The sequence below is a fragment of the Medicago sativa genome, chromosome 5 (genome assembly GCF_051527215.1).
Source record: "Medicago sativa cultivar Bolivia chromosome 5, Bolivia_mono, whole genome shotgun sequence".
In the NCBI taxonomy this organism is placed as follows: Eukaryota; Viridiplantae; Streptophyta; class Magnoliopsida; order Fabales; family Fabaceae; genus Medicago; species Medicago sativa.
In genome coordinates this window covers 3,036,309-3,053,875 of record NC_140753.1, presented here as the reverse complement: position 1 = coordinate 3,053,875, position 17,567 = coordinate 3,036,309, and the positions used below count along the sequence as shown (strand labels likewise).

General features: G+C 32.2%; 3 protein-coding genes across 7 annotated transcripts; 2 read left to right on the top strand and 1 right to left on the bottom strand.

The window, feature by feature from the left end:
* The first annotated feature begins 3,306 nt into the window (after nt 1-3,306).
* Nucleotides 3,307-3,738, top strand: LOC146919169 (uncharacterized). The gene has a single exon (XM_085710616.1). The coding sequence runs from the start codon at nt 3,307-3,309 to the stop codon at nt 3,736-3,738; it is 432 nt and encodes a 143-aa protein (XP_085566742.1).
* Nucleotides 3,739-8,830: 5,092 nt separating this feature from the next.
* LOC146919168 (uncharacterized) lies at nt 8,831-11,912 on the bottom strand. Of its 5 annotated transcripts, none has more exons than XM_085712411.1 (8): nt 11,797-11,912; nt 10,927-10,997; nt 10,646-10,831; nt 10,475-10,557; nt 9,950-10,013; nt 9,732-9,849; nt 9,222-9,376; nt 8,831-9,066 (listed from the first exon to the last, which is right to left on the bottom strand). In XM_085712411.1, exons 3-8 carry the CDS (start codon nt 10,706-10,708, stop codon nt 8,989-8,991), a joined length of 561 nt encoding a protein of 186 aa, XP_085568537.1. In that variant the 5' UTR covers nt 10,709-10,831; nt 10,927-10,997; nt 11,797-11,912; the 3' UTR covers nt 8,831-8,988. The 5 variants fall into 5 exon arrangements, with proteins under 5 accessions (XP_085568537.1, XP_085568538.1, XP_085568539.1 ...); XM_085712412.1 differs by having other exon boundaries at nt 10,952-10,997; XM_085712413.1 differs by having other exon boundaries at nt 10,927-10,951.
* A 2,668-nt stretch (nt 11,913-14,580) lies between these two features.
* Nucleotides 14,581-14,991, top strand: LOC146919167 (uncharacterized). Its single transcript, XM_085710611.1, has one exon. It carries the CDS (start codon nt 14,581-14,583, stop codon nt 14,989-14,991), a length of 411 nt encoding a protein of 136 aa, XP_085566737.1.
* Nucleotides 14,992-17,567: the final 2,576 nt, after the last annotated feature.

The following is a 17,567-nucleotide window of genomic DNA, read 5'->3' as shown; positions in this document are numbered from 1 at the left end:
CTGACTCATCTAATGCCTTCACAGTGTTTTTTTTTTTCTTGAAAGGAATAAGTTATCTCATTTCATTAGATGACAAATCATAGATACAAGGTGGAATTTCGATAAAATGTTTGGGAGTTAGCGCCTAACAGGGCTGTCTGTGCCGATGCAATGAAGTTTGAGCTTCAAATTTTATTTTTTTTGCAAACTTTAAGTGAGAAGATTGAGCTTCAAATTATTTTTTTTTTTAGTTAAAATCAAAACACCCTATTTTTGACCTTGTGGTGTTGATTTGAAACCTTGAAGTTTGCTCCTCCTCAAAGTTTTAGGTTAAATTCTTTCTATGTTAATTTTGGATGGGCTAGTTTAGTGTCAATTTTTTTTAGGGGATTATAAATTAATAATGTTGAAACAAAAAAAAAAAGATACTAACGATATATTGTTGCTCTTTCAAGGAAAAAATAAAACATTTTATTATCCGGCCAAAAAACATTTTTTTTTATATGAACATTTTATTATAGTATTTTCTTTTTACAAAATTTTATTATAGTATATGTGAAACACCATCGTTAACTAATAGGATTTAAAGTAACAGCCCGTTTGTTATAGCTTTTTAATAGATTTTTTTTAAAATAATCACTTTTAAGAATATTTCATGCATTTGTTACAACTTTTTTTTAAAAAAATAGAATTTTAAAAAAATCTAAAAATAACTTTAAATGAGAAGTTGTTAGGAGTATCTTCTCAAAACATAGTTTTTTTGAAAGGAGAGGAAAAATAAATATCAAAAGATTGAACTAGTTTTGAAATAAAAAATCCATTTTTTATAGTTGTGTTCAAACAATTAAATTATTTTTTAAAATAAAAATGATTTTTACTACGATAAAAAAACGCAAAATAGAATCTGATTTTTTTATAAAATCTCTAAAAAATAATCTATAAATTGTTCAATATCAAAACCACTTTTATTTTAATTTTTAATAAATGGGCTCTAAATCTCTTTTGAACGAAAAAAAATAAAGTTATATGTGTCTGTTGAACAACTAAAAAGTTAATTTTCCTTAAAAAAAACTCAAAAGTTAATTCGTCTCTATCTAAATTGCTTGAGACAAATTTATATAAATAAATGAGCCAAACAACGCTGTGCCCACGATGTACTTGTCAAAAGAAAAAATGTACCGGTATTTTAATGTTGAACAATAAATAGTCCCAACGTGTAGTATTTATTTGCCAGTACATGTATACATGCTCATTCTTCTTCTTGTTTTAAGGCACTTGGTGGTAGTTACTAGTAGTTGGTATGGTACGTATTGAATGACGTCCATTTTTTGTCTATTTTTTAAGGCAAATTGGATAGTTTAGGAAAGTTTCTTATATTTTTTTTTTTGAAAGAAGGAAAGTTTCTTATATTTTGTATTGCAACGATGGGATTGTTTAACAAACATGTTCTTAAAGTGGATTTGACATTTTTCTTCTATCTGTTTTGATGTTCTTAATGTATGGATTTGACATTTTCGTTGACGTGTAAAAATATCTTCATAAAAAATAAGATCATGGACTTGACTAAAATAAATAAATCATGGAAATGCAAATGTTGATAATTCTAGAAAATTACACTATACAAATTGCCAGGACATGTGCTGCTACAAGGATAATCCCTAAAAAAAACGAGTAACTTGGATTAAACGTCAACAAAAAAAAAACTCGGATTTGGTCACTTATGTGAACCACGTCGTACCACACGAGTTGTAACAAAATAAAAAAGGCAAAATTACATTTTTAGTCCCTTAATTTAATTTCAGGTAACAGTTTGGTCCTTTATCTTTTTTTCATTTCAATTTGTTCATTTTTGTTCATTTTCATATACATTTTCAAGCTTCAAATCTAATATTCTTATGCAAACATAGACGAGGATCATAGATTTGAAGACTGAAAAACCATAAGAAAATAAAATCATGAATTATAAGCTTAAAAATTCATATGAAAATTGACAAAAAGGACCAAATTGAAATGAAAAAAAGATAAAGGACCAAACTGTTACCTGAAATTAAGTTAAGGGACTAAAAGTGTAATTTTACCCAAAAAAAAAAGTATAAATACATTTTGGTCTTCTTATTTGTTTAAGTTTTGGTCCTTTGATGACGAATCCTTTTAAGTTGTAACAAGAAAGTTCAAAATAGATTTACCTTAAAAATTAGAGTTTTACTTTTCCCACCCTCTAGGTTTCCTCGCGTGCCCTATTTTTTTTCATTTTTACCAATGGTCCGGAATTCGTTTTCCGGAATGAATTGTTAACGTTTTTCAGATTTATCCGGATTATACATTTCGAAATGGTCTTTCTCCAGAACTTTTTCAATTTTAAGCTTTGAAATTCGTAAAATAAATGCAAATAAACATATAAAACAGAAATAAAAAGACAAAAATATAAAACAACTCATTTTATTGATATTTGAATAATACATTACAATAACGTTGAAGTTTTTTAAGCTTATTACATAAGAACCTAAAACTATTTCTAATCACCTAAGAGCCTAAAACAAACTCATTTTATTAATATAAAAAGAAAAGTAGAAAAGAAAAAAAAAACTACCAGAAAACCGACCTCCCTGGAGTAAAACTAAATCTAGCTTTGCCCCAAGAAGGTTGGTCGGGGGGGGGAGGCTACTGAGGTAAGGTTTGTTTCCGGGGTGAAAGAGACCGTGATGGTCAACGTGACACCCCAGACAAACTGTGCTTCGTTGTAGCGCGTTGCCTTCCCCGTTGACCGGTCATATAACCCCTGAGTTTCCAAAGCAACATCGTTTTATGAAAGGCCAACGATGGAAACACATTTTACATAGAATAAACATGAGGAGAGGAGGAAAGAGTTTGAGAAATGGTGTGAAAATGGGAAGGTTTTGGAGGCTATTTATAGGATTTCTTTAAGCATAGGTTATGTAAACACTTAATTCTTAGTCAAAAAAACGTGTTCAAAAGAGTTTTACCAGCCATTAATGGTGGTAAAAACCTTTGAAAACATGTTTCTTGTGGTGCAGACCACCGGCCAAAACTAACTGATGCAGTTCGGATATCATAATTCGGACAACTCTAATGGTTTCCGGATTATGTAGTCCGAATAAATACGATAATAGGGTGAAACAAAGGGAAAGTTGGCCTTTCTCTAGGGTGATGGATGGTTCGGATTTTGAAATCCGGAATTCATCGGGATTGGATTCTTTTTGTGTGATCCGCATTGCACCAAGAGTTTATGTGGTCCACAACGCCCAGATAACTCTATAAATAGGGGTCCCTATTTTCGTTACAAGTAAACTACACCAGGAAAAAATTATGGAATTCCATGGCTTTGATCTGAACACCAAACTAGCGGCAGTCTACTACAACGGCGTTAAACCACCCCATCTGTTTAGTATTCGCAACGATGTCACCCTCTCCGGGCTGAAGGATGAGTTGGATCAAATCAACCGTCAACTCAACCACAGAGACATGATGAGGGTGGTCGATGTTGAATATCGATGTCCATTGTCCGACTCAGCCGGATCTCTTTGCTTCAGCCGGATGAAACTCACAAACGACGACGACGTGAGAACCATGTTCTATGTCTTTGGTCAGCACAGTACTAGAGGACCGATCGAGTTGGACGCTTCGTTGGTTAGATCTGCTGAACAAATTCTGAAAGGTTTGCACCGGCCCAGGAACTACGAAGAGATCAGGGCTCTGCTGGAGGGACCAAAGGAAGAAGTTAGTTTAGATGATCCGTGATAATGTGTTATGTTTTAATTAATCGCGTGTTTTATGTTGTTTTAATTGCGTGTTAGTTATGTGTTGTTGAATTAAGCTGTTGCATTATGTTTTGAATAATATATGTATATTATTTAAACTTTCATTATGTTTTAAATTACGTCAAATATGTTCATCTAATCGATAAAATAACCAAAGATATGATTTTCGGATTATGAAATCCGGATTCACCTAGGGCGTAAGTGTGTTTCGGAAAACGAAATCCGGAATACCTCAGCATAGGATTCTTTTGTGTGATCCACATTGCACCAAGAGTTTATGTGGTCCACAACATCCAAGGACCTCTATAAATACACCCTCTCCGGTTTTGAGCTTCAATACCAGCAAAACACACAAACACACCAAAGAAAACCATGCAAATTTTTGTCATCAAGCTGAGGATCTTTCTCACGCGGTCCTAAATAGATAGTTCTCTATTTGACTCCGTGATGAAGATCTTCAGCATGCTGTCAAAAATACAAACAAACACACCAAAGAAACCAGAGCAAATTTTTGTCATTGTGCTGAGGATCTTTCTCATGTTGTTTTAAATATATAGATCTCTATATAACGGCACGATGAAGATTGATGAGATAAACCGCAAGTGCACGGTTTATCGAAGTAGTAATAAAAGAGAGTATCGTTCCGACAGGGAGTTGTTCAATTCAATCAACTTTAATTTGATGATTAGAAGAGAAGCAAGTTGTAAAGTAGAGGGTTTCAGTTGGTTGAAAGAAAATATAATAATAAAAGGAGCCTTGAGATTATTGGTTCATCGTGGCGACAAATCCTTTACAAACCAAACCTTTAAACTTATAACTTTATGTTAGACCTAATCTCTAAAGACAAGTTTCTCTTTGGCCTATCACATCTCCTTTCGGTCTCAGTGAGTGTGTTCCTCCAACAACCACACTTATTTTCATGGGTGATTGCCGTTGGAATCCTTGAAGTTCGAAACTTTATGTGTCTCAAGGTTTGCTAGACTATTTTCATGTTTCGCAATCCTTGTCTAGATTCACTTGTTCGAATATCAAAACTCCACTTTCGTTTTATGAATTGATATTTGGAATAATGAATTAACAATTATCAAACCCTCCACTTCCGCTTCTACAGTTTGATAATGGTTAATTCATGTTAAAACGGTGAATCTAGATTAGAAATTAGGGTTACATAAAATTAAGGTTTAAGGCTTGGTTTGATCCGGATTATGTCATTAGACTTATCCAACAATCCCAAGAAGTCTACTTACTCATGTTCATCGTAGACATAGAGAAGGAGAAGAAGAACATAAATAAAATAACAAGAAAGTAAAGAAATAAAAGAAGAGCTTTATTGAGAAAGACAATTATCACTTATTGAATTCCAAAAATATAGATGATTTCGTTTTTGATGGCTAGCTACTCTATTTATAGGATACATTCGACTTAAAATCTAAGCAATTACATCACTAGAATGTTCCACAAGCAATTGTGGGTTTTTTGGTCAAAACTAAATAGAGTAGCTTAAATACTAAGCAAAAGCAGCAAAAGGCACTCCTGGAGGGTGGCACGGCCGTGCCAATCTTAGCACGGGCCGTGCCAAGCTTCTTACTTTGGGAAGATATATTTTTGTCTCTAAATCTTCGTATTTTTGCTCTGAATCAGATCCAGACTCCTTTCTTTTGCTCCAAGACTCAATCCATCAAATATTTATTCCTGAAATATAATAATATGCAATTGAAGTAAATTAGTTCAAAAAGGAAATAATATTAAAATAAAATAAACTTAAATCTAATTAAAATGAAACTAAATATTATACTAAAACTAACTAATTATTGACTCATCAAAGATCCTCAGCATGCTGTCAAAAATATATAGATAGTCCTTGATGCCTCCTTGATAGATAGATAACTCAAAAATATCAAGAGGTTTCTATGAGTAAGATCTTGCTGCCTGCCAGATGAATATGTCATTTGACAGGGTAGCATGATCTAACTCAAAGAAATCCTCTTGAAAACACCTTCCTAAAAGATTCATCATTTCTGTTATGGTTTTTTTTAACTGTTTATTTGTCTTATGTTGCTTCTATTTATGTTATGTACCTTTGTTCAATTTTTTTCCAAGGCATTCGCAACGAAAACGATCCAAATAAAGGGTCTGGTGCAGTTCAGACTTTATAATCCGGAATAACTTCATGCATTCCGGATTATAAAATCCGGAAACCCTCAGTAACATTTTGGCCGGTGACGTTTCACCAAAAGTTAGGCCGGTTAGTGGAGTTTGAATGCATTTTTTGACGGTTTTGAATGTGGAACACGTTATATTTGATTGTAATTAAGACCTATGACTTATTTAAATGACTTATTTAAGGCTATAAAAAGGCTTGGATCTTCAACATTTTCCTTCATTCTTCTTCACCTCCTTTCTTACATTTTCTTCAAATTTTTTAAGTTTTTTAGGTAGCTTTTAGGAGTGTTTGTGGTGTCATGGTCATTGTTGACCACTCATACGACCCCTGCAATTGCATTGCAGCTTATGCGGGGGTCGTATAACGGTCAACAGAGACCTTTGACATCAAAGAAAGACACAAATATTCATAGCGTATGCGTCCGGATTTTATTTTCCGGAAAAACTAACAATCTGGTTCGGAAAACTAACATTTTCCTTTATTTTCCAGAGGTATTATTGAAATTTTTGCAGGGCGCGCGAGAAGGCAACAGAGTGGAAAAATTAATGCTCTTAAAATTATTATTTTTAGTTTGTAGACATGGTATGTGGTAGATCACATGTAGTTAGAGATGTGAAAAATGGACCGGTCTATTAGTCTACATTTAGGATTCGGTTTTAAATTGTCAGCCCAAAATACACTTGAGCTTTTTTTTTGGAATGGGTTGAGCTAACCCATCGGGTTTCAGGTCGGCCACTATCAAAATTTTCATTTGATTATTGTTAAAAAACACTATTTTTTAAAGATTATCAACTAATTTAAAATTTATTAATAAAAAATATTTAAATAAGTATGCTTAATAAAAATGGATAAATTTAGCTCAAAGTTTTAAAATTCTAAAGTTTATAAATTATTAATTCGATTCATTTGAAGGAATAAATCTAGAGTTTAATGCTAATGTAAAAATTATTTAAATTTATATGTTCATTCAATCATATTTTAAAAAGGATGGTTGTGGGTAACTAAAATGTCAAAATACATAAAAAAAATTGAATAAATAAAAAAAAAACTAAAACGAGCCGGGTATGGTTGGCCCATGATCCCACACGGATCGGACCAGACACTAGAATTCGTTGTCCAAACACAAATGGACTGAGACGGTCTAGCCCATTTATGTAGTTGGACCTCCCATGTTTTGGTGGGCCAACCCATTTAACACCTCTCCATATAACATATAGACATATTGAATATCCACGTCATAAGATTTATTTTAATTCAACAACATAAATTTTAATAAGTATAATAATTAATAAAATTCAGATATCTATAAACCCATTTGGGATGACATTGTGATGTTGACCTCAAAATGAGTTTCTCTCAAGACCTTAGGTTCGACTTGTCTGATGCCAATTTCAATGAACTAGTCTATAGTCCCGCAAGTAAAGGGTAGGAATTGGACCCTTAAAATTAGTCGGTCCTTAGATCGAATAACAAATTTTTAAAAAAATATAGCTATATGATATTAAAATATCAACAATAATCCTCAAATAATATTTTCCCCCAAATTAACAAAATCTAATTTAGAAACCCATAAACCCCAATCTCGTAGCAACAAGAAATGTCATATATACTCTTTTGACACTCTTTTTAATAATCACTTTTTAATTTGCTACGATCAATGTGAATCCTATCACTTATGCGAGTCTCATTCTCAAAATGCGGGATCCATATTAATTTTACCCAATAAAAAAGTGTTAGATAGAATATTGAAAAGATTCCCTGAAAAAGGAATATTGAAAAGATAGCGTTGCCGTTTGGCCCGACTTATATGTAGGTTTAAAGCTACTTTATAATTAAGTCAATATATAAGTCCTTTAATAAAAAAGTTAAAGGTGTTTGGCAATTTTATATTTTTTTAACTTAAAAACCATCTTTAAACTAATATATGTATTTCGAATTTTTTTGTAGTTTTTATTAATTTTTATTGTTGAATGCATTGATCATTAAAAATATATAACAAATGAAGAAAATAGTTCGCTAATAGAATAAAAAAATTAAAATACTGAATATTTTTTTAATCAATTTTATAAGAAAAAATTATGACGTTGATCAGAAAAATAATTCAAAACTGACTAATTTTTTTAAATAAAATAATTTTTGTATTGTTTAGAAATAACTATTTTTTACAAGAGAAATCACGTTTTTCTTAATCGAAAGAAGGAAAAGATTTTTTTTTTTGAAAGAGAAATAATGAAAAGATTAAAAAAATAGCAGGAATTATACGAGTGGTATTTATTATGTTAATTTTTTTTGAGTAATTTATTATTTTAATTAGCAAGTAGTATTCATTATGTTAATTAGCTGGGGAAAAAACGTTGATGGTAGTATTCATTATGTTAATTAGCAAGGATTTTTTTTTTAAAAGATTAGCAAGGAATTAATGGTAGCCTCGTATAGATGGAGTTTCAAATGAAAAATATTAAAAAAAATAGCTGGTTTTATCCATGGCAGGAATGGAATAGTGGTCTTAAGTTGTAAGTTCCGTATAAAGCTAGTTTTTTTAACTTTTTTTCAATCTCCTTTTGGTCATATTTTCTTCTATAAAATTAAGTTGCTTATTTTTTGTATAGCTTTTCATAAATAGTGTTTGGCCCTCCTTCTACTTTTAAGGTGAAAGAAGTTGAAAAAAAGCTGGGCCAAACACTACCTAAGCACTCCTCGTGTTCATACAAAGCTATGTATACAATCATCAAACTAGCAAATGTTTATATAGGCGTAGACAAAAATGATCCCCATCAAGATCACCCAGTATAACTAACTTAACTGTTCAGGAAGAACTCAATTTTATATAGACGTAGAAAATCACCAAACTAGCAAAGTTCATTAGTTCCTCTAATTCAAAATTTAATGGGTCAATCAAGTCCTGGAATAAGTCAGAAGTGACCAAATAATCATCAGTCTCTATTCTGTTACTTTATGTTGCATGTACAAGAAATAATAGTCATGGCATCAGTTTCATATTTACACAGTAGTTTATCTTTCATGCCATCTCAAATTCCCCCAAACAAGGAGTAAAACATGTTACATCTATATCGAACCATTGGGAGTTGATGCATCAGATTCCAGTTTGCAGTCCGATTGCAGAGCTGATAACCACGAATCCACCTTAAAAAGGAATAAAAGAGCGAATTACATCATTTAATATGATGAAAATACATACAACATGCAATTAGAAATTGATCAACATTAGTGTTAACTTCTAAAAAACAAATATTAACTTTTTTTTTTTTACTAATCAGATATTCTTAAGTTAGGCATACCTGTATCTTAGAACTGCTCGAGCATTCATATCGTAATCCATGTCGTGTTAAAATACAAAAGGCGTATCTCATCTCACCATCTTCACGCTTAATACTTGGTAATTGGTATACTTCAACAATGTCAGATAGAAGTGTTGAGTCGTGAGGACTTAAGTCTGCAATTTCCCCCTTCATCAGCAATTGTAAATGAAAGCCAATCATCCGAAAAATATTGGTAAAAAGAGGTGAAACTTTAGAAAAATATTTTTAAAAGTAAGTTTATCTCTGAAGCAAATAAACATATATACATCTCGCGTTTTCGTAAGCATAAGGATAAAAAAATAGAGAGGAGAGAAAAAAAGGAGAAAAAGAGCATTGATTCACTGCTCTAAAGTTGAATACATATATCTGAAAACAATATAAATATGAAAAATGTGAAACTAACGAGAGAATATAAGAGAGATTCATCGGGTAAAGGCCTTAAAGTGAGAAATACAGCTCTGCATATAAAATAGAAGTTAGTAGCACTACCTGTACTCAACAAATATATGAAGAGACATTCACCCTGAAGAACAACAAAGCGAGGAAGCCAATCATCTACATCGGTATCATCAATAGGTGGAGATTCTCCTGGAAGCTCTGTCCATCTCTGTAGATAAAAAATGAAAGCCAATCAGTACTAAGCGTGTTAGGTAATGACAAGCAGATGGATGCAAAATAAACTAATGAAGGTTTGGGCAGTTAAGTACGGTTCGGATGTATAAATATCCGGATAGACGAGCTGACCGCAAAATTTCATCAATATTTTCCAACCTGTGTCAAATAAAAAAATCAAAGTTATATACAGAAAACACAAAAAGTATTCCCCAGATAGGGGAGGGCTGGATAAAGATTAAACACTGAATTTCAACTCCGAGGTCAAGTAGCTTCCTTTGTAACAGCAAAAAAGAATCACTATATGGAGTGACATGAAGAACTACAAAACAATAAGGAAATTAAACTTCATTTGATCCCTACTACTAAGACAATCACTTGTGACTAGACTCCAAATCTATGGCTAGAACCTGAAATCCTAGCTTTGTCATGTTCAATGTCTTCGTAAATTTGATCAAAAGATAAATACGAAATCACAAGAATTGCAACCCAAAGCTAACTGCTATTTGACTAAACTTGTAATACATTGTAAGACAGAAAATGCTATAACAGTAAAAAGATATTGTAATACATTGTAAGACAGAAAATGCTGTAACAGTAAAAAGTTATGGATCACTCACTGAGCTTTTAACTGAGCCTCCTTCTCCTCTAAATCAACAAGTTCTGATCGAAGAGACTCTACTTCTGCAGCTGTTAGTTCAACCTACAAAATATAATTGACTTTGGTAAGATATAACAGAACCTTCATCAATGACAAAAGAAACGCAGTGCAAAACCTGATGAAAGCAAACCTTTTCCCGACTACCACTACTAGGGCTCCATGGCAGCCCTCGAAGTGTAAACAATTTCAACATGAAAGCAGCCCTTGGTGTTCTTCAAGTCCTCGGATGGCACCAAGGCCCAAAATAAGCTAGATTGTGCGATTGACGACCTTCAGAGTGTTGATCTTTATTCCCTTTCCCACCAGAAAACAATGCCTAAAAGATTTATGAGTTCCAGATTCAGTAATAGGTGCCTTGTTCTCAAGATATTCTACACCAGATGTTAAAACTTGAGAGTGATTACAGATGACCTTAAGTTCTCAAGGAAATGCCAACCTATCCAGAGGAAGATAATGGCGATAAGTGCAACCGATAAATAATCCTGAAACATCAACAATGCTAGAAGTTGGACATGAATCAAGTTTCCTCTAGTGATATTACTATTGGCAACTTGGCATCACTTCCCGTATCTAAGTACTACCATATTGCAAACCAATCTTGCAAAATATAAAGTCCAAAAATCCTTTTAGGGTGTGATTGGATGGAGGGTTTAAGAGGGGAAGATAGGGGAGGGATTACTTTTCTTCTTTAAATTACGGACACTATAAAATGTTTTTAAAAAAATTGAAATTAACATGATAAACTGAATATGTAGAATCGGAAAAGAAAAGAAAAAGTAATAACATCCATCACTTCTTCTACTAATAGCAAGCTCACCGGATTGTTAGACTAGCAGTCCCGACAAACTTGCTTTTAAACTATTTAAATGAAGATAACACTTGTTCATCAAGTAACTCTTTGACGAAACTCAAACAAAGCACATTTACAGAGACAATCACCTCTAAAGAAATAGTGGAACAGTTATTAATTGGTTAGGTTAAAATCCAATTAAATATCATATTGCATATAATTTTCTCTCTTAGAAACACCATACCGATTTTCCCCCACCTAAATATTCTGATTCTCAACTAAAATAGTTTCAAAATAAAGACTATAACAACATGTATCCATCGATCAGCCCTAAACTTCATTAATCAACTTAAAAATTGAAATAAAAATAAAAAACCAAACAATCCAAGAGAATAAAAAAGGTTAAATTTGTAGGAAAAAAAAAAGAAAACAAAAGTAATAAAGAGAGGAAAAAGAAAGAGTTTATGGAAGTTGTAGTTAGTTAGTTGTACCTGGCCTGGCCGTGTTAAGAAGAGAAGAGAAGAGAGGACGAAAACGAAGGTAAGTAGGTAGATACTACTAATGGATTTCTTTCATTCGAAGGAATCAAAATCCTACGTACGAGTACGACACGCCTCTAGTCTTTTGTTTAGCTTTACAGTAGCTTTATTTTATTTTTATTCCACAAAAAATTGATTTTGAATCTATACAAGAAAATAGACTATTTTGGATTGACTTTTTCTTCTTTCAATTACTATAACCAAATAATGATATTTTGTTGGTGTCATTCAAAAAAAAAATTATATCATTTTTGTTGTATTTTTTTTAAAAGACATTATATTTGTTATATTTGAAAAGAATAAGTATAGTTTGTTACAATATGAAAGTGCAAAATATCTATTATCTATAACCCATCCTTTCACTGAAGAAGAATTCAAGGAGGCAATATTCAGCATGCATCCAGATAAATCACCTGGCCCTGATGGTCTTAACCCAGCTTTCTTTCAACGGTTTTGGAATGAAATCCATATCGATGTCTACTCCTCAGCCTCTTCTTGGCTCGACTCTAGTTCCTTACCTACGGATCTTAATGCTACAAATATTGTTCTTGCACCTAAGGGGGCCAATCCAGAATCAATGAAAGATCTTCGCCCTATATCCTTGTGCAACGTTCTTTACAAAGTTATCCCTAAGGTACTCACTAACCGCTTTCGGCCCCTTATTAACAAATGGATCTCTCCGAAACAGGCAACATTTGTTCATTCCCGTTCCATCATGGACAACTCTTTAACGGCATTCGAAACTCTTCACCACATGCGCTGCAAAAGGAAAAGCAAAATTGGCGAAGTTGCCCTAAAACTAGACATCTCAAAAGCCTTCGATAGTGTCAGCTGGTCATATGTGGAAGCTATCCTTACCAAGACGGGGCTTGTGCTAAATGGATTTCTTGGATGATGATGTGCATTACTTTTGTTGAATATCATGTTATTTTCAATGGAGACCGCATTGGTCCTATTACCCCACAACGAGGCCTTCGTCAGGGATGTCCTCTCTCACCATACCTCTACATCTTATGTGTAGAAGGATTGTCGTCCATCATAAAAAATTATGAGCTTCGAGATAAATTGCATGGAACCCGTATTTTCCGTTCTGCCCCACCGGTTAGCCATCTTTTATTCGCGGATGACAACTTCCTTTTTTGCAAAGCAACAATCTCCGAAGCTCAAAATCTGAAGGAAATCCTCTCACATTATGAATTAGCATCAGGGCAAGCAATCAATTACAGTAAATCTGCTATCGCCTTCAGTACTAACACGCCTTCAGATGTCATTTCAGTCATCTCCTCCTCCGTTGGGGTTTCAAATACTATCGGTTCTGGTAAATACTTAGGCCTCCCCTCTATGGTAGGTCGCAGCAAGAAGGAAATATTCTCTTACCTTAAGGACCGTATTTGGAAAAAATGTCAATCTTGGAGTGCCCGGTCTCTCTCGCGTGCTGGTAAGGAAGTTCTTATTAAATCAGTTGCTCAAGCAATCCCATCTTATTGTATGGGAGCTTTCCTCCTCCCTACCTCTCTTTGTGATGAGATTGAAAAAATAATGAATTCCTTTTATTGGGGTTCGAAAAAAAATGGCGCTCGTGGAATCAATTGGATGAGGTGGGACAAACTAACTCTTCACAAAAAATTTGGAGGTCTTGGCTTTCGTAATATGGAAGCCTTCAACTTATCTATGCTCGGTAAGCAAAGTTGGAAACTGTTATCTGATTCGTCTTCTCTACTTACTCATGTCTTCAAAGCCAAATATTTCCCGCGAAGGGATTTCTTGGATGCCCCTCTCGGTCATAATCCAAGCTACACATGGAGAAGTCTTTGGAGTACTCAACATTTTCTTACTTTGGGGCATAGATGGAAGATTGGTAATGGCTCAAAAATTAATATATGGAATATGCCTTGGTTGTGCAATTTACCATCTCTCAAACCGTCCACTCCTCCTCCCCCAGATTATGAGGACTTAAAAGTAAGTGACTTGATGATACCGGGGTCAACCTATTGGAACAACAACCTCGTGCATTCTCTTTTTAATCATGTTGATGTTGCTGCCATTCTCTCCATTCCTCTCTACAATAGCCAACGAGAAGACTCTCGCATCTGGAAGGCAACAAATGATGGTTCTTATTATGTTAAATCGGCTTACCGTATACGCATTGACATTCTTCATGAATCTTTACCGGTTCAAAATTCCACTCATTGGCAGCTCCTTTGGCACCTCCATGTTCCTCCCTGTGTACGTGCCTTTCTTTGACGTGCAACTCATCAATGTTTACCTACGAGTGACAACCTCTCCAAACGGATCGTTCCTTGCTCTGAAACATGTGTTTCTTGTGACCTTTTAGCTGAATCTTATATGCACTTATTCTTTATCTGCCACAAATCTGTTGCATGTTGGAATCTCATTGGTGTTGGCAACATCATCAGCGAACTGCTACCTAGCGCGGACAACTTTCAAAAATTGCTTTTTGAATTTTTTAGCAGGCTAACCGACCAACAAAGACATTTAGCAGCTATGACACTTTGAAGTTTGTGGAAGAGTCGCAACCTGTTGCTTTGGGAAAATACGAACACCACTCCAACTCTCATTGTCACCCGTGCTCAAGAGGTCCTCCATGAATGGAGTTGTATGCAAAAAATCAAGAACCCACCACACCATGAGGAACATTGACTTGTTTGGACAAAACCTCAGCAAGGTTGGATCAAATGTAATGTTGACGCCGCCATCTTCAATGCTAATACAATCATGGGTTATGGAATTTGTTTCAGAAACTCCACAGGCAATTTTCTACTTGGTAAGTCAGATCTCAACTACTCCTCTGTCACTGTTTTGGAAGTTGAAGCTATTGGTCTTTTGGAGTCAATCAAAATGGCAATCTCAAAAGCTTTTCACCATGTCATGTTCAAAACAGACAGCAAGATTCTGGTTGACTTACTAAAATCCACCAATCCTCTAATTAATGAAATTGGTGATTTAGTTTATGAATGTAAAACTTTGTTGCTCAGTAATCCCGACTATGTAGTGTCGTTTGTTAGGAGGCAAGCAAATAAAGTAGCTCACAACATCGCTAGAGCTGCTTTATCTCACCCTAGCCCCCATGTTTTTCGTGAAGTACCTACTACTTTGTACTCACTTATTTTGAATGAAATACAGTAAATTTGCCTTTGCTAAACAAATATATTTATAATTTTAATCAAAATCAAATTAATTTTAATCAACTTAATGAAATAAGAAGAGCGAAATAATTTTTTGTCAAATATCCCGACTAAAATTTATGTTCACTCTTTTTTTTTCTTGTCAAAAAAAAGAGTGAACATAAATTTTAGTCGGGATATTTGAACAAAAAAAATTATATAAATGAATTGAACATACAAATCAATCTAATATTTTGATTAGATTAAATAGCTCAACAAACTACATATATTACTAAATTCAAAAAAAAAAAAACTATATATATTACTTTTTTTTAAAAAAAATAAAACTACACATATTACTTTGATCTTATCCTCTAAATATTTCATTTAAATTTTTAATGTATTTGTAATATTTTATATTAGCATAAATAGATCAACTATATCTGTCCTCGTGGGCTTAACTCAGTTGGTATGGACAATGCATAAAATATGCAAAGGTCCGGAGTTGAAACCCCGACCACCACCAAAAAAAAAAGATCAACTATAACTACACATAAGTTTTCAATATATCCAAACAAATATACACATTTTTTAAAAATTTCCAACTCCGCTAAAAAAATCGAATTGTTTTAAAATATATTTTTCAATAGGTTTAATAATTTATTCTAAATTCAAATTTCAAAAATATTTTATATTCAATTTTTTTATGTATGTGTGTAACTCCAATGTTAACTTTATTTTACCCTTTTCTATTTTTTCATTTTTTTTTGTGTGGATCAAGAATTGTTTGCGCGTAATTGCATAGACTAATATATCGAGTCGGTTAGGATCACACCGGATGGAAAAGCTCTCAAAGTATATATTATTTAATTTTATAATTTGTTTATTATCGACATGTACTATACTAATACATTAACAATTTTTTAATTTAAAAATTGATGTTTTATATGGTATTCTCTACACATATTGCGCGTCTTAATTATCACTATAAATTTTCTATAGAGATATAATTATATCTACATATGTATCCATTAAGTTAAATTACTCAAAATATTAATTTATTTTATTTGTGTGTACTTGTTAATTTATTCATTTCGTATCAATGGTCGATTTTATCCATGGATATCATGAATATAATTTTTTTGGCATCCCTAATTATTACTACTATTATTATTATTTTTCCCCTTCGCAAGTCTATTATTACTATTTTATTCATTTGATATTTTTATTCATTTATATATTTTGTGTTTTTTTAACAACTAATTGCTAATATTTTTCATTAAAAAAATCCTTTATTTTAAGGATAAAACTTTGGTGCATTTTCCTTACATGCTTTCTGTATGTTCTTCACATAATTAACATTAATTTTTTATGGTTATAACAAACTTTGAAAACATCATGGATTTGAGAAATCAAAGGCAGTTGGAAATATTTTATGTGAAGTGCCACACGAAAAGCATTTAAGAAAATGCACATAAGTTTTATCCTTTGTTTACTTCTAGCAAAAAACTTAAGTGTATTTTCTTATGTGCTTGCATTTCATATGGTTCCTAAATAAACTGCTCATGAAAAGTGTATTTTTAGTTACGAGCATATGAAAAACACATAAAGAAATTCACACGAGTTTTGTCCTTATTTCAAACTATTTATTTGTTTATCAGTTTTCTCCTTCATTCATTTTCATTTTAAATTAAATTTTATTTATCATAGATTTTGTCAAATTTAATAGATAATTCATTCATTTTTAAAATATTAAATTGATATGGAAAGTTGATTATTTGATTAAATTATTTATTTTAATCAATTTCATATTTTTATAAGAAAATAATTTTATTTGACTCGATGTGCTAATTATTTTCATTGTAAACACATACTCTTGATAATTTTTCAACTTAGATAACTAGGATTTTCCCTCAAAAAAATAACTAGGAATTATTTATTTTATATTTTAAGAAGTTTTTATAATACTCGATATCTTGTCAAATGACCGACTAGTCTGAGGATTTCAATCCCACCGTCCATTTGTTGGACCCCATTTAAATTCATATTTTAGGTAGATATTAATAGTTTATTTAACAAGTTACGAGTTATAATATGAGCAATCTTTTTTCTTTTATTTTTATACATTATTTGTTTTTTCAATAAATATTATACATATAACACACGCACACTAATATTATTGATAACTTTTTCAATTTTGATAAATACAATTTATTTTTTGTCAAAAAAACTAGAAATAATTTATTTTATACTTTAAACAAATATTAATAGTTTATTAATAAAATAAGGGTCATAATATGACTAATATTTTTTCTTTTATAACTCTTGAATTATATGAACTTTTAATAAATATTATACATCCTTAAAAAAAATTATACATAAAATACAAACATTAATATTATGTATATAACTCGGATAACACCGGAAAATACACTAGTTTTAGTATAAAAATCATGTTTGTAATCAATTATAAATGCAAAATCACGTTTTCGTATAAAAATCATGTTTCCAATTAATTCTAAATGCAAAATCACGTTATTTTTTTACAAATTTTAAGGGATAAAGTTCAAATTTTATGTTTTGACACCAGTTTGTTAT

Coding starts and splice junctions, on each gene's coding strand:
- LOC146919168 (XM_085712411.1), bottom strand. CDS start 10,708: ATGTTGAAATTGTTTACACTTCGAGGGCTGCCATGGAGCCCTAGTAGT. Junction 9,850..9,949: donor GATATTTATACATCCGAACC/GTACTTAACTGC, acceptor TTTTATCTACAG/AGATGGACAGAGCTTCCAGG. Junction 9,067..9,221: donor CGAGCAGTTCTAAGATACAG/GTATGCCTAACT, acceptor TTCCTTTTTAAG/GTGGATTCGTGGTTATCAGC.
- LOC146919167 (XM_085710611.1), top strand. CDS start 14,581: ATGGGTTATGGAATTTGTTTCAGAAACTCCACAGGCAATTTTCTACTT.
- LOC146919169 (XM_085710616.1), top strand. CDS start 3,307: ATGGAATTCCATGGCTTTGATCTGAACACCAAACTAGCGGCAGTCTAC.